Source organism: Marmota flaviventris, chromosome 18 (assembly GCF_047511675.1).
Source record: "Marmota flaviventris isolate mMarFla1 chromosome 18, mMarFla1.hap1, whole genome shotgun sequence".
Classification (NCBI taxonomy): Eukaryota; Metazoa; Chordata; class Mammalia; order Rodentia; family Sciuridae; genus Marmota; species Marmota flaviventris.
In genome coordinates this window covers 45,921,687-45,938,114 of record NC_092515.1, presented here as the reverse complement: position 1 = coordinate 45,938,114, position 16,428 = coordinate 45,921,687, and the positions used below count along the sequence as shown (strand labels likewise).

General features: G+C 48.9%; 1 protein-coding gene across 2 annotated transcripts; it reads left to right on the top strand.

The window, feature by feature from the left end:
* Positions 1-83: 83 nt before the first annotated feature.
* Positions 84-15,678, top strand: LOC114106774 (Leucine-rich repeat-containing protein 29). Of its 2 annotated transcripts, XM_034636119.2 has the most exons (8): positions 84-121; positions 3,056-3,157; positions 12,162-13,154; positions 13,885-14,100; positions 14,229-14,372; positions 14,553-14,770; positions 14,870-15,044; positions 15,150-15,678. In XM_034636119.2, the coding sequence occupies exons 1-7, from the start codon at positions 98-100 to the stop codon at positions 15,036-15,038; spliced, it is 1,866 nt and encodes a 621-aa protein (XP_034492010.2). In that variant the 5' UTR covers positions 84-97; the 3' UTR covers positions 15,039-15,044; positions 15,150-15,678. The 2 variants fall into 2 exon arrangements, with proteins under 2 accessions (XP_034492010.2, XP_034492009.2); XM_034636118.2 differs by having other exon boundaries at positions 14,870-15,678.
* Positions 15,679-16,428: the final 750 nt, after the last annotated feature.

Genomic DNA, 16,428 nt, shown 5'->3' with positions numbered 1-16,428 from the left:
AGTGGGACTCACTTCCTTTCCCAAGTCCCGCCCCCAGAACTAACGGAACTACATTTCCCAGAAAGTCTTGCGCGGGGGCGGAGGCGGCAGGGATGCGATGGCGGAGTCGCTGCCCCTGGAGGTGAGAAGAAGCCGCCCTCCGGCCTAGCTCCGGACAGGCCCCGCCCTTGGGGTCCCGAGCTTTGGGGAGGGACTGTCAGTAAGCTCGCCTTGCGCCTTCCGCCTGGCGGAAACGACCCGCCCGGTGGATCCCAGGACCTGCAAGCTCTGGGTAACGGCCCCACTTTTGGGCCACTCTATCCCCTTAGCTTGGGGAACCGTCCTCTCCTTCCCAATCGGCCCCAGGAGATGCCTGCTCTGTCACCTTAGCGAGGACAGATTTCTGCCCATCCCCTTCGTTTCAGATTGCCGTCCCCTCCCCCTCAGTTCTGGAAGATGTCTGCTCCATTCCATCGTCCCTGAAGGGTAACCGATCTTATCCCCGTTGGCCCCTTGGGTTGCTCACACCACTTCCTTCGTCCGCTCTCCCGGGCAGTGGGAAACAGACTATTCCCTCCCCATCAATTCTGGGAATGGTCGCTGAGGTTCTTTAGCAAAGACAGGCCTGCTACCCAGCCCCTAGTCCCATAGTGATGGCGCCCCTACCTCTTTCACCCCATGGGCTGTTTGCTTCTTCTTAGCCAGGGGCAAGACCACTCTGCCTTCTGCCTTCCTGGGCCAGAAGATAACAGGTTTTGTCTCCAGTGCCAGTGGTATCTTGGAATGGCCTCTCCATCCCTTTTGCCCTGAAGATTGCATCCCCCTCCCACCACCCATAGGAAACTGGCTACTCTTTCCCATCACTGCTGGAGTGCTCCCTCTCAGCAAAAATAGGCCTGCTCCCAGTTCAATGAGTATTCTGCAACTGTATCCATTTCTTCCTTGGCCCCAGAGGATATCCATTTTTGCCCATAGATCCCGTGGATTTTCCGTTGTATCTCTAGAAGCTGCTTGGTATGTCTAGTAGCCCCTTGGGATGGGATTCATCCCATTCTCTAGTCTCTCTATAAAGACCACCTTTCTAAGTTTAATTAATCATGTCCTCCACTCCCATGATCAATTTTTCCCCCTCCCTTTGCTCCTGGAGTTAGCTGCTAGCTGTTTAGCTTAGGAGACAGGATGGCCACTATCTTAGCTCAGCAGCTTCCCTGCTTCCCTCTAAGGATAGGAGCTTGGTCATTCCCAGTCCCTGTCAGTACTCTCTTCCCCATGCTTCCCCTCCCTAACCCAGGCTGTACTTCAAAGTCATTCTCCTCTCAGTAATCATCTGCTTTATCTCCCTATCCCTTCCCTGAGCAAATCTTTGGTGAAAATAGAGGTAGAGGACTGCCTATCCTTACTATAATCCTGTAAGTATTGACAGAGCATCTCATATATGTTCAGCATCTGAGAAGGGAAGGAGAAATCAGAGTGGAGTAGTGAAATCAAGCTTAAGGAATGACAACCCAAGAAAGAGGCCCACAAGACATGCTGGGGGCAGTAGAAAGGATGGATCAGGGAAGCTCTGGGACCAGTGGACCAGATCAGGCATGGAGACCTGGCAGTTCTGCCTCAGGAGTGGAGATTTTTTTCCTGAGAGGATTGAATAACCCTGAAGGTTTCCATCAGGAGTATGCTGAAACAGGAAACAGGTTTTGTTTTGTTTTGTTTAGGACAGTTAACCTTGTGACAGTACAGAAGGGATTAGCTAAGTTGAACTTGAAGGTAAGGTCAAGATTGTGGAAGGAATCCAGGTCTGGGGTGATGAAGATCTTAGCTGCTATAGTGGTAAAGTTGTAAAGGTAGAAATATTAGTAACAGTAATCCAGCAACCATTTATGGATCATCTAGTCCCTATAAGACTATGATCTAGATTTTTTAAAATGTCTATTTCATACATACAGAAACTGAAGTTCAGAGAGGTCAAGTACACTGCCTGAAGAGACACAGCTAGGAAGTAATGGAGCTGGGATTTGAATGAGTCTTGGTTAGTGTTTCCTAAAGTCTCTATTTTATACTTGTATTTTGAAATAAGGGATAGAAGAACATGAGTCCAAAGTGTTACCAGGACCTTCAGATGGGGTGCACTATTGGCATTAAAGGGGAAAGTTGGACTGAAGGCAAAATATCAAGGTGATGGTGAGTCATTTGGGAAGATAGTTGGCAATACTGCACTTGCACTTAGTACGTAGGACAATATGAGGCTCTTGCTGGTTGTTTATGTATGAATAAACTGAAGATCAAAAGATCCAAGTATGAGGCCTGGGAGTCACAGAAGAATCCAGAAGCAGGCCAAAAAGAATGCTGGGCTAAGGCCTAGAAAACAATGTTACAGGTCTCAAGAAAGGAAGATTTGAGAAGGAAAAAAATGCTAATAAATTGTTCTTAGCCTCACAAGTGACCCATTTCCAGTCCCCTTTAGAGCATCCAACCTTACCACCCCAGCCTCATAGAGTATAGATGGAAGAGAGCCAGAGGCTCCCAGGGTGGGTCTTGCCGGGATCATTTCTTAATAGCCAGTTAAGAAGGCAAGTTGGCATTGGAGAATTTGGAAAGAGTGAGGGTCCCAGAGCTGAACTTGTGAGGGCAGGAGGAGGAAGTGGGGCTTCAGAGAATCAAAGGAAGATATTTGACTTACCATGTTCCAGATCTATGCAAGACACTGTGCTGTTACTTAATTCTCACAGAAACCCATTTAAGTCTCATTACATTGCCATTTTATAGATAAAGAAAACAAAGGATCAGAGAGATCATTAACAGATTAGGGATTTGAAACTAGGTTTATATGGCCCCAATACCCCAGGCTTTTTCTATTAAACTGGGCAGGAAGTTTGATTTTTACCAGTTAGTATAAGTGTGCATCCAGAGAGGGCTCAGGAAAGGTTTACTCACAGTGAAGATGCCTGGAAGTTGGAGAGGGGAAGTGAATACTCTGTGAAACTTCAGATCCAAAATGAATCCACTGTGCTATCAGCTGGAGTAGGTTCCAAAGGACCCCCAGCTCTAACAGCCCCAATGCCCTGTCTTTTTCCCTCAGATGCTCACGTATATTCTGAGCTTCCTTCCTCTGTCAGATCAGAAAGAGGCCTCTCTCGTGAGTCGGGCTTGGTACTGTGCAGCCCAGAATGCCCTTCGGGAGGTAAGGTACCCACCCACCTGACCCATTCTCAGTTGTCTGTCACTTCAGCTTGCTCACAGTCCTGTTCATATGTCATCCATCCATCCATCCATCCATTCTGATGTACTCACACGTCCATGCATACTGGGCTTAGGGCTGGGGTTATACAGATGAATAAGATAGTTTTCTAAGGAGCTCATAGTCCCATGCAGGAGAAAGACAAGTAGCATAAATGATCATGATATCATGTGCACAGTGTTGTGGCCCTGGCATGGAAGGGTGCAACAGGGACCTGAAGAAGGATATGCAAATAAGGTTGACCAGTAATTCCAGGGAAGGCCTCCTTGAGGAACAGGGTGAAGATGAAGGTTGATTTTCCCAGACCGATAACAGCACAGATAGAGACACCAAGATGTTGAATAGTCCTGGAAATGACCACACAAGTTCCATGTGAGATACGTATGGGAGATGAGACTAAAACGGAGGCAGACTGTAAGCTGACAGATGTGCCAGACAGCAGAGTTGGGTTTTCTCCTGATTATCATCTTGGGCCCTTTAAGGAATGTTAAGGCAAGCAAGTGACAGTTTGTGACTGTATGTTAGAAGCTCTGCAGTACAGTTGGACTGGAGAGGGCAAGCTTGAAAGTAGGGAGGCAGCCTCGCCAGGAGGTAAATGCAGACCTCTTACTAGTTTGAAAGGCAAACAATAATAGCTCTTGGAACTGATTTCTTTTATGATCAGTGAGGTTCAACAGTTTTTCTCATTAGCTTACCATTTGTATTTCCCTCTTTTTTTTTTTTGTTTGTTTGTTTATTCATGTTCTTCATCCTTTTAACTGCTAGGGTCTTAGTATTTTTCTTACCCATTTGTATGAACTTCTTATACATTAAAGAGATTAATTCCTTATATATTTATTGAAATATATTTCTAATATGTTTGCCTTTTATTTTGATTGGTAGATATGTGTTTTTATTTAAGAGATGCAGAAATAAGTTTCTGTGTTGTTGTTTCTCAACATTGCTTTTCTTTTTATTTCTTCCATTGTTGTTTAAACGTAAAGATCCCTTGCCTCCTCTGAGATCTGATAAATATGCCCTCATTTTTCTTCTTTTTCTCAAAATAGACATTATTTCTTAGAGCAGTTTTATGTTGACAGCAGATTATTTCTTCTTTTTTATGATTTGAATACTTATTGGTAAAATTTATTTTCATTTATGTTATAAGAAGCTAAACTGATTAGCCCCAACACCATCTTCCCCTTCTTAGGTTGGAACCCTCACCTGTCACATAACAAAACGTATGTATTAAGTAGGGTCTGTTGTCAAATTTTCTATCCAGTGTCAGTGATTTTAGTATCTGAGGGTATCTGACTTTCGACTTACTGAAAAATTGAAGTGTGAGATATTTAGATAGTGCAATCCAGTTAGTAGTTCTGAGTGAGGAATTTAAGAGAAAGGTCTGGGTAATGAGTATAGAATTGGGTGTCATTAAAGAATTGGCTAGGGGCCGGGTGTAGTGGCTCATGTCTGTAATTCCAGTGACTTGAGAGGCGTGGAAGATCATTAGTTTAAGGCCAGCCTCAGCAACTTAGCAAGGCCCTAAGCAACTTAAAGAGACCCTGTCTCAAAATAAAAAATAAAAAGGGCTGGGGATGTGGCTCAGTGGTAAGGCACCCCAGGGTTCAATCCCCGGTACAAAAAAAAAAAAAAAAAAAAAAGAATGTATGGATCTGGGGGTGTAGCTCAGTGGTGGAACACACTTACTTAGTATTTATGAGATCCTGGGTTCTATTTTCAGCAAAACGAAAATTTTTAAATGGATAGAAATGAAGCCATAGATCTGAGTAACCTCCCCCAGGGAAAACATGAAGAGCCAGAGAACAGCAGGCAGGTCATAGCAAATGCTCCAGAGGGAGGATGCCAGTCCAAGGCACAGCAAGGAAGAGACATCTCTATTGAAGTGACTGAGGAGATTCCAAAGAGGAGGGCATAGAGTCCAAGATAGGAGAGCTTTAAAGGATCAGGTGGATGATTAATGGTGTCAAATGCCATAAAGAGTTCAGAAAATTTTTTAAAAATAGTGTCCATAACATTTGATAACCAAGGGACTACCAGTGATTTCAGCAATATTTAGTATCTAGTGGGGAGGAAAAGCCAGGCAAGCTGAAGAATGAATGAGAAAAGAAAGGAAGTGTAGATAGAGAGTGACCTCATTTGTAAGAAACTTCCCCTTGGAAGAAAGGAAATAAATTGGGCAGAAACAAGAGGTTGAGGTGGACTTGACAAAGTAATTTTGATTAGGAGAAATCTCAAATGTGTCAAATGAGGGAGAAAGTCCATAGAGGAGGGATGTATGTAGGCAGAAGAGAGATTAGGAATAGTGGGTGCCACCTGACGTGGTAGCAGGGATAGGCTTAGTGCACTAGGCTTGGTCTTGCTTAAGAGGCAGAGATGCCACCCCTTCCTGAGGAAGCAGAGCCATGGGGATGGAAACATGGAACTATCTGTGGAGGAAGTTCCTCAGAAGCATCTAGTTCCTTAGTGGCCACTTGGATTGATGATTTTGGGGGCCAAATTGTCATAAGATCGTGAAAAGAGAGATAGAGGCCAGGGCCTCATCAGAGGACTTTAGAATAGTCACAGGGCAAAAGGAAGACTGAAAATTATCAGAGACTCACTCACATGTTTCTGTTAGTGTCAAGCACTGTGCTGGTCACTGAGGAGGCAGAAGTGAGGAAGATGTGGTGCTCTGGAGTTTGGGAGGGGGAGAAAAACACAAGCAAAAAGGGACTAGGGTGTTGCATTTGGAGTCTGTGCAAGGCAAATGGGGGATGCAGAGAAAAGATCCAGAAAAGAATTCATGGAGAAGAAGACACTCAGCCTGGAACTCAAGGTGGGGATAGAGCTGGGGGTATAGAGTGCTTGCCTGGCACCTGGGATGACCTGAATTCAACTCCCAGCACCACAAAAAGAGAGAGAAAGAGGAATAAATATTTTCCAAATAGACAAATAGGAGTAGGTGAGGGGTGAGACCCATCAAAACACAAAGTAGCTGACTGGAAGCATGGCAGGGTAAGACGGTGGTCAGAAGTGGGAATTCCCAGAGCTGGCTAGGAGAAAAGGAGAGTGGACATGCGGAGAGGTGGGCTGAGTTAGGCTGCCTTCTGATACAGAAGGGTTTGAATGACAGCTAGGAAGCTTAGCCTCTCCTGTGGATGGGGGGACCTGGCAGAAGGTTTGAAGAGCACAGTCAGATTTGCTTTTTGGTAGGGGTCATCTTGGTGAAAAGATCAAAGATGGTTTTAGAGTCAGAGACACTAGAGGCTAGAATTGTGGTGAGAAGAAAGCTTCTGTGACATATTCCTAACAGACAATAAGGGAACCCGAACTAAGGCAGAAGCAGTGAGGTTGGAGCAGAAAAACATACCTCAATATATCAAATAAATGGAATGGAAGAGACTTTAATCATTATGGATGTGAGAGGTGAGGGTACCTTAGTACAGGGAGGTAACAATTTAGGAGGAGGAATAGCAGTAGCTCATACCTGTAATCCTGGCAACTGGGGAGGCTGAGAAAGGAGGATCACAAGTTTGAGGTCAGTCACAGCAGCTTAGCAAGATCCTGTCTCAAGTTGTTAAAAAAAGGACTGGGGATATAGCTCAGCGGTAAAGCACTCCAGGGTTCAATACCCAATACCAATAATAATAGTAGTAATAATAATATCAACAATAACAAAATAATAATAATTTGAAAAAAATAGCCTGACACAGTGGCACACACTTATAATCCCAGTGACTCTAGAGGCCAGCCCCAGCAACTTAGCTAGACCCTCAGCAACTTAGCAAGACCCTGTTTCAAAATAAAAAAGAACTGGGGATGTAGCTTAGGTAACTCTGGGGTTATCTAGAGCGAAGTCCACGAAGCAGTTGGCTCCTAGGGCCTGGGATTCAGGAAAATGATGCAGATCAGAAAGAAAGTAGTTAGAAAGATTGCCCCATGGGGTGAAGTATATTATGCTCAGGGGCACACAGAAGAGGACAAAGATTGTGTATCCTCTGACATACAAGTGCCACTGATACACTTGCATGTCTATGACACATGCATGCTATCAGGTGAGACAAACCAGAAGGAACTCACTAATCTGTGGACTGGGTCTGCCATCCAGGTACTAACTAACGTCCAAGATCAGGCATATTCAGGGTGATATGGATATGGACTGGACTGGGTCTCTCTTCTTTGGTGAGAAGAGACTCCCAAAGCAGAAGCAGGCTGGAAAGTTACAGGAGAGCCAGGAAGGCAGTCTCAGAACCCCCACTAGGAAGTAGTGTCAAAGGGAATGGCTCCTGACCATCCATAGCAGATGGCATGGCAGAGAGGACACTGAGAAGGGAACTCCAGGATTGTTGGTGATCTTGCTGGAGGGAAGCTGTTGCCAGGAATGGGTGACTGTGTGGGGGCTGTGGTAAAGAGTGAATGAATGAGGCAAGGGAGAACTAGATGGCCAGATACAGATGTGGGTGGGCCCTTGTGCCTCCAAGGGCTTGACTACAAACGGAGAAATAGAAGTGAGGAGAGGATAAAGGGAGCTTGTGTGATTTAAGACTGTTGTTATTTGTGGGTTCTGAGGAAGGAGCAGTAGAAAGGCAGAAATGGCAAGCTTCCCAGAAGTGAAGGTGGGAATAGCTTAGCAGACCAAAAGAAGGGGGTTGACTACAACCCAAAGGACAGTAGAGGGAAGGAAGGGGTTCTGCCAGGAGGCAGTTGGTGGACATGACAGGGAAAGGGGAGAAACCTTGCAACTGATGGCTTTGGTTTCTTTTTAAAGCAGAACAGGTCATCTCTGAGAAGGTTCAGTGAGGGGGGGTCTCCTGCAGGAGGCTCAGAGATGAAGATGGTGGACTTGGGGAGAACTCTTGTGGGGACAGGAAAGGAGGCAGGATGGAGGAGGCTTATGCTGGGGGTGTAGGAAAGAGGGAATACCCTGGCTTTCTCTGTAGCATTCTGTATCCCCAGTCTATTAGACTCCAAAGAGGCAGTTGGCCTCATCATCTGTGGCCAGGCAAGGAGAGCAAGCTCAGCAGTGTGAGGGAGGCAAGCGGTAAGCCCTGAAGAGGAGCAGTGGAGGGGTAAGACTCATAGAGGCCAGTAAAGGAGAAAAGGGCAGAGGAGGCAGAGGGGGCAGTCAAGCCCCTGGGTGTAGATGAAGTGGAGGAGGAGCAGGGAGGAAGAGAGAAGGAAGCTAGGGTCAGCAGCTGGAATCCTGGAGTCCACCAATATAGCACAGGGCTGCTCCAGCTAACCAGAACCTCCAAAATGTTGATTAAGATTTATTTGGGCCAAATGCAGTGGTGCACGCCTGTAATCTCAGTGGCTCTGGAGGCTGAGGCAGCAGAATCGTGAGTTCAAAGCCAGCCTCAGCAAAAGTGAGGCACTAAGCAACTCAGTGAGACCCTGTCTCTTAATAAAAAACAAAATAGGGCTGGGGGTGTGGGTCAGTGATAGAGTGCCCTGGCACCCCGCACCACAAAAAGATTTATTTGATACCCCTGCAAAGCTCAGTCCCACTGGGCTGGGGGCACTGGGAGGCCAGGCCACAGGCACCTAGGCATCCAGGGCCCTGCCCACACCTCAGCACTACCATATTCCAGAAAACAATCTGCATAACCCCGTGGACAGGAATCATCTTTCAGAGCCCAGGTGTAGGCAGGTTGATGAGAAGGCAGTGCCCCAGCTACTGTGTTGTGGAAGACACTGGCCTACCAAGGCCAGGCCAGGGCCTGTGTCCTACCAGGCCAGGATAGAATGCTGAATTTAGTGACTTCTTATTCCCCTTGACCTGATCCACTGTTCACTTACTTCCAGTTTGTCTCACTGCAGGCAAGCTTAGCAGCCCCCACACACCCAGGCCTTGCCCATGCCCTGGGGAACCCTGATTGCTGCTACTGAATTGATCACTGTGGAGCAAGAATGAAAAACAGCTCAGCTTCTGCCTTCCACTGTCCTTTCCTGCCCCAGTTGGCCTCTGTGTGAGGGGTGGCTGAAGCTGGAGCAGGTGACCTTGCAGTCTCCCCTCTGACCTCTAGAAGCATCTTCCTGGGCAAAGGAAGAGCTAAAGTTCAGATCCCAGGAGCCTTGTTTTCACATGCTGCCATACTCCCCAAAGAGATAAATTTCCCTAAAAGGCTCTTCCTGGGCTTCTACACTTAAAGTCCAGCTAAACTCAGGAGCAGGATAGGCCTCTGGGTGAAGGCTTAGAGGCTGCCCCCACCCTACCAATGAAAACAGTATGGGACCACAGTTAGTCATAAGCCTCCTTCCTAATAACTGGAAGTCCTCAGGCCATGCCCTGCCCATTTTGGGGGTGGGTTTTTGCTGCCAGCAGCAGGTGTGGCCTAGCCCTGGGATGACTGCCAGTGCCCTTCCTTGGCTGCTTGTCCACCTTGTTCATAGGGAGGTAGTGGGAAAGGAAACATTACTGACTACTCAGGCTCTGAGGAGGGGGAAAGAGGCTGAGCACTTGTGTCTTCTGGGGGCCTGCAGGGATCTGGGCTTCTCAGTCATATGTGAGTGGTGGGGGCAGGTGCTGGCTGAGCCACCTAGCTGCTCCCAGCTCCCCTAGCCCTAGTTTATTCAGCCTCAGACTGACTCATCTCATGTAGGGTTAGGCAGTGGCTGGAGGCATAATTTTCCTTTCTTTTCTACAAACTTCTCTCTATGATCTTTTCATCTCCTTCCCTAGCCTCACACACTGGAATCTTCTCCAGTTCTCCTTAAATCTGAAAAAGAGACCCAGGCCCTTGGGAGTCCCCACTATCCCCCCACCATAAGGGGATCTGTGGTGAGTGCCCCTTTCACTAGGAAGGACCATGATTTGGAAGTGTGGTCTGGAAGGAGAACCTAGCCAATCTACTGTGAGAGAAACCAGGAACTAGTACCCATCTCTATGCATGTTCCTTCCTACCACTGTAGCCTTGGGCAGCTGCCTCCACCTGGGGCAGAACCCACTTAGGAATGGGTTCCATGCTTCCTGGGAGAGTCCTATCAATAAGGTTTTGCAAGAGCCCATCCAGTGTCAATTCTGCCTTTCTCATTTCCTTTGGTGCTGTTTTGTGGGGTACAATCAGGGGACAAAGGCTTGTTTTTATAGTTACTGAAAAGGTAGGTATTTTGAGGAGCTAGCTCTCCTGTATTAGGACCTTGTTGATGCTAAAACAAGAGCCTTCTTTGAGTTCTGTGTGCCTGAAACCTGGGCAAGAGGTAGAGGAACAGGGCTAGAATTTTAAAAGCTAAGCCAATTCCCCACTCTGTTCCTTCCCCTCCCTCTCTTCTCCACAGACCTATTCCACACAAATTGTACTGACTTCCCCTTGGCTCCCTCTGGCACAAGGTCAGGGAAGGTTCATGAAAGACTCTCCCTTAGCCAGAGGCTCCCAAACTCCTATTCAAGCCAACTTATTCTTACCACTTAGCCTGAGCTCATGTCTTGGGTCCCACCCTAGTCCAACTATGCACTCCCCATTCTCTCTTCCCTGCTTCTCTGTGGCAGAGCCAACTCAACTTCGTTGGTACCTCTGAGACTTGTTAAATTATTAAATCCAGCCCCCACAAAATGGGAGGCTTATCCTTCCTCACCTGGAGAGATAGATGTGTGTTCCAGAGTTGTGCCACAGAGATTCTTCAGGGCCCAATTCCAGGCAACCTTACCTATGTTAGTTTGTGCCTGTGTGTGTGTGTGTATGTGTGCGTGCACATACACAGACACACACACACACACAAAAACCCTTTTTGTTGTTGTTGTTGGGTGGTAGAAATGCATACCTGTAATATCAGCTAGTTGGAGACTTAGGCAGGAGGATTGAAGGTTTGAGACCAGCTTGGACAACTTAAACCCTGTTTCAAAATATTAGCTGGGACGGGCATGGTGGCGCACACCTATAATCCTGGAGCTTGAGGCAGGAGGATCACAAATTCAAGGCCAGACTCAAGAACTTAGGGAGGCCCTAAGCAATTTAGCTCTTAAATAAATAGACCCTCTAAAAATAAAAATAAAAAAAGGGCTGGGGATATGACTCAGCACTCTTGGGTTCAATTCAAATTTTTTTTTTAAAGCTGGGTGCAATGGCATATTCCTGTAATCCCAACACTTTGGGAGGCTGACACAGGAGGTTTGCAAGTTTGAGACTAGCCTTGGCAACTTAGTGAGATCTGGATTCAAAATTAAAAAATGAAAAGAACTGGGAATGTAGCTTAGTGGTAGATCATCCCTATTACTCAAATAAAAGTGGGAGGGGAACTAGGGGTGTAGTAGTTCAGTGGTGGAGTGCTTGCCTAGCATGCATGAGGCCCTGAGTTCAATCCCCAGTACTAAAAAATAATAATTATACAAACATTCATGTGCCTGAGACACTGCCTGCCCTAGACCTCTGGCACATGGGCCACAGAGAGTTGTGGTGAGTAGTGCCCACTTCACTTCTTCCTTTTTTTTTTTTTCTCTTTTTTTTTTTCTTCACTTCTTCCTATCTTCAGCTGTTCTTGAGGCTCTTTATATGGTCTCTAAAAAGGGGTCATGGGGAAGCTGGTTGCTTAGCTAATACAGTTCTTGGAGTAGGAGGCTGAGTCCATGAATCTCAGGGCTTCCTTCTCAGGGCTTCCTTCTGAGGTACCAAAGGTTAGGGACCAGCATATTTTGTTCTTCTACCCTGTGTAGTTTCACTGGGCTTCCTTCCAGGTCATATCACAGCCCTCCTGTGCTCAGCATGCAAATTCCCCATTCTGTTCCTTCCCCTCCCTCAGCATCTAGCCCTGTCCTTCACCAGCTTTTCAGGCCTGCCCTTGGTGGTCATCTCCAAACCCCAGCAGGACATGCCTTCCCAGCTCCCACTTCCTACCCACACTCCCCACCCACACTCCCCTCAGCCACACATGACCCTATACCATGGTAGGTCCTCACTGTGGAAAGGCCCTTCCTGACCTGTCATCAACTTCTGGTCAGAGGGCTAACCCCAGGCCTGCTTCTGCCCTTTAGACAAATGTGCGGTACAACATCCCAGTGTCTTCTGCCTCCCTTTTGGCCATCAAGAGTTTGGGCCTCAGGGGCATCTCCTGCATCAGCCTGACCAACCTGGATGGCTCACCAACCTCGCACCTGGTGCTGCAGTCTGTTGCCTACCACCTAGGCCCACACCTGCAGAGCTTGTGCCTGGGTGGGGGCAGTCCCACAGAGGCTTCCTTTGTGGCCCTGATCCTGGGATGCCCAGCTCTGCGCACCCTTGACCTCAGTGGCTGCAACAGCCTCTTCACATCAGGCACACTATTGGCTCAGCCAGAGATGGCCCAGCGTGTCCGGCAGGCATTGAGTGGCCTGCGCGAGCTCAAGCTGGCTTGCCTGCGGAACCTGTCCGATCTCAGCTTCAACCAGCTCAGCAGCTGTGTCCCCAGCCTGGAGCGCCTCTCCTTGGCCTATTGCCACCTCAATTTTGAGCTGAGCCCAGCTCAGGGTTCCATCAACCCCCAGGACGACTCTCCCTCCCAACTCTCCTTCCATAACCTGCTGCGATTTGTGAAAGAGCGAGCTGGCAAATTGCGGGCCCTAGATCCGAGTGGCACTGGCTTACCACCTGAGGCCCTACATTCCCTGGGCCAGGTAGCTGGGCTGCAGCTGCAGGAGCTGAGCCTGCACAGCTGCCGGGACCTTTCCACAGAGGCTGTGGCCACCCTGTGCCGCCAGCAACCAGGTCTTACCTCCCTGGACCTCAGTGGCTGCTCAGAACTGACTGATGGGGCACTCTTGGCCGTGAGCCGTGGCCTGCAGCACCTGCAGCACCTCAGCCTGGGAAAGCTGCAACGGCTGACAGATGCAGGGTGTACAGCCCTAGGGGGCCTGCGAGAGTTGCAGAGCCTGGATATGGCTGAGTGCTGCCTGGTGAGCGGGCGGGAACTGGCCCAGGCCCTGGGCTTAGTGAGTGGAGCTCCACCCCCACTGACCTCCCTCAGGCTGGCATACTGCTCTTCGCTGAAGGTGAGCATACCATGCCCCCCTTCCTCCTAGGGTGGGGCTTGGGGAGCTGGGTCTCTGGCCCCAGGGAGGAACTACCCAGTATTTATGTCCAAAGAGGAGTAGTTCAAGTTGAATTTGGGTCATAGTCTGCAAGAAGACAAGAACCTAAGTGGACAGTGCTGCTGGCATGCCTCCCCAGAGCCCATTTGGGGCCCAGGCAGAGTGAGGTCCAAGACACCACAAGTGATCTGGCCCATGATGTGGCCCATCATCTCACATGCCACTGGACTTCTGGCAGGTGACACTCTATCCCCCACTTCAACCCCACAGTTCTGGTTCAAATTCTAGCGGTAGCATATCTGATTGGCTCAGGGAGGGTCAGCTGTCCACCCCTGACCCAATGAGCTATGGTTAGAGTGCTGTCTCAGCTCACCCCTTCAGAAAGGGCAGGGAGAACAAACTGGGCAGCTGCCTTAGAAATTTCCATCTGCTTCCTTCCTGCCCCAATCATAGACTTTTGTCCTTTAGCAACCCCCTCTAAATCTCCCACCCCGACAATCTACCCTGTCCATTTCCAAACTTTCAATCCAACATAGGAACCATGTTACTTCTTTCCTTGGACCTTCTGGCAGCTCCCTGTTGCTAGTGGGTAAGAACCTAGGGCAGGCCCTTGCTGATGACCCCACCACGCCTGGTGGCACAGGAACAAGCTGCTCCTCTGTGCTCTCCTCCCTACCTCACTTCCTCCTAGGATGCCTCAGTGCTTTCTCTGATCCCAGCACTGGGCCCAAGCCTTAGAGTGCTAGACTTGTCCTCCTGTATGGCCCTCTCCAATCGGACCCTGCAGGCCATCTGCACCTACCACACCCACCTCTCTGTTCTGCGCCTGGCTTGGTGCAAGGAGCTCTGTGATTGGGGGCTTCTGGGGCTGGAAGAATCAAGTGAAAAGCCTGCACTGTGTCCCCAGGTATGAGGCCCTCAAAGTCAGGAAGGGTGGGATGGTCTGTGAACTCAGCTACTTTCCTGCCTCTCCCTCTAAGATTATTTAAGGGCAAACTCAGGAAGAACCTGAGAAGCAGAGATTTCTCCTCACAGCTATGCCCAGAGCTGGAGTATCAGGCCTCAGGTCCTGAGGATGCTTCTCCCAAGCCACAGAGTTCATCCCTGCTCATACTGCAGGCCCTGCAGGAGTTGGACCCGACAGCCTGCAGCAAGCTGACTGATGCCAGTTTGGCCAAGGTGTGGATAGGCTGGGGATCCTGGGGCTGGAGGCAGGGAACTGGGCCAACTCACATTTTGGAAAAAAAGTTCCTTGGAGTTCCTTTCTCCTAGGCTTCTGGCTACTCCCTTTACTAAAGGCAGAGAAACTGGAAGGTTTCTGGGCTCCAGTATCATGCTCCATCTACCCTATCCTTGCAGGTACTGCAATTCCCCCAGCTGAGGCAGTTGTCACTGAGCCTATTGCCAGCACTCACAGACATGGGCTTGGTGGCAGTGGCCAGAGGCTGCCCCAGCTTGGAACACTTGGTGCTGAGTCATTGCAGCCACATCAGCGACGAGGGCTGGGCCCAGGCAGCAGGGTCCTGGCCAAGGCTGCAGCACCTCAACCTGTCCAGCTGCAGTCAACTCACAGAGCAGTGAGTGTGTATTATGATGCTGAGCAGATGGAGCCAGGTGCAGTGGCTGGGCTGGGACCCCATGCTGCATCAAGCACTCATCTGGTAGTCTCCCCACAGAACTCTGGATACCATTAGGCAAGCATGCAAGCAGATCCGGGTATTGGACGTGGCCATGTGCCCGGGTATCAACGTGGCAGCTGTCAGGCGCTTCCAAGCTCAGCTGCCTCAGGTGACTTGTGTCCAGTCCCGCTTCGTGGGAGGGGCTGACCTGACCCTAACACTCTGAGGCCAGGTCAGTAACCATCCCTGTAACACAGCCTTCTTCATCCCCATAGTCCTAACCTGGGCTCCTGGACCTCGATTATGCCCCAGTGCCTCTTACCTCCTTTTGCTATAGACCTCCTATCTAGGTATGGTGATGGGACCAACCCAGGGCATCCCAAGAGACTTCCTGCCCCACAGTCAAGCAGCAGTGGCTTTCCAACTACATTTCACTGCCTTGGGCCCATGGGAATGCCAGCTACATGTTGCTGCCACAGGGTTCTGTTGTCCCTGCCAGGAGGCCAGCCCACAGGCAGACTGAGCATGGAGCTGGGGAGCAGCTCCCCACAGGCAGAAGGGATTTTGAGGTTCCACAAGGACAGAGGGTGCATGTGTACCTTCTGCTCCCTCCCCGATTTCTCAGACCTAGAGCATGTGCTCCACCTGCTCCCTAGGCATATTCTTCCAGAACCTATAAGCACTGCAGCAGCCAAGCCACCAACTTTGCTGTAAATCCAAACAAGATTAAAAATTTAAGATTTTACTTCTTGCCTGAAGTTTTCAGATGAAAGGGCCCTTTCCCTCCCTACTCAGTTGACCCAAAGCCTTACAGACACCCTTTTAGTGACCTCAAGGCTGATCCATACTGGCTGAACTCAACCAGGTCCTAGCTTCTTCCCTACCTGGTAGGAAAGTCCAGAGGCCTAAAGGCTTTTCCCAGCACAACCTTCTTGGGTGTGCCTTAAAGCAAACGCACTGTGCCAAGCCAAGCCCTTGGAGCAATTGATGATGATGCCTGATTCAGTGAGGCCATCTTGATAAGTGGTGGAAAGAAAGGAAAGAAATAGGACAGCATCTCTGAATAGAGGGTCATTAAAGGTCATCTAGTTTAACCACCTAAATAGTACCAGTGACTTCTCAACAGCAGCTCTGAAAAACATCTGTCAAGCTGACCCTCCATGTGTCCCCATACTTTGTCCATCTATCTTCTTATCAGTTCTAGGAGCAGCTGGCAAATGCTCTTCAAATGCCTACAGGCAAATGCCTACAGGCATTGTGCTTCATGTGGGTTTTCAGAGATGCCAAAACTCTCCCAGTGCCCAGGCCTTAGGGAGGCAAAAAGCCAACATGGACAGTCCAGTGTACAAGGTATGTATGAACAGAGAAAGAAGCACCTGGGACCACAAGCCTAGGGAAGCAATGAACTTGACCTGGAGGGTCAAGGAAAGAATCAAGACAGAAATGGGCAGAAGGGACTTTGAGGTTCCACAATGACAGAGAGTACACATAGGCCCTGATGGTGTTCAGGGAGAATGTCAGCTTGGACCAAGCTCTGAGAACCCTGCAGGCCACAGGCATTCAGTTGGAAGGGCTAAAAACTACATATCTGCTATCCTTGTGGCTCAAGTTAGTGC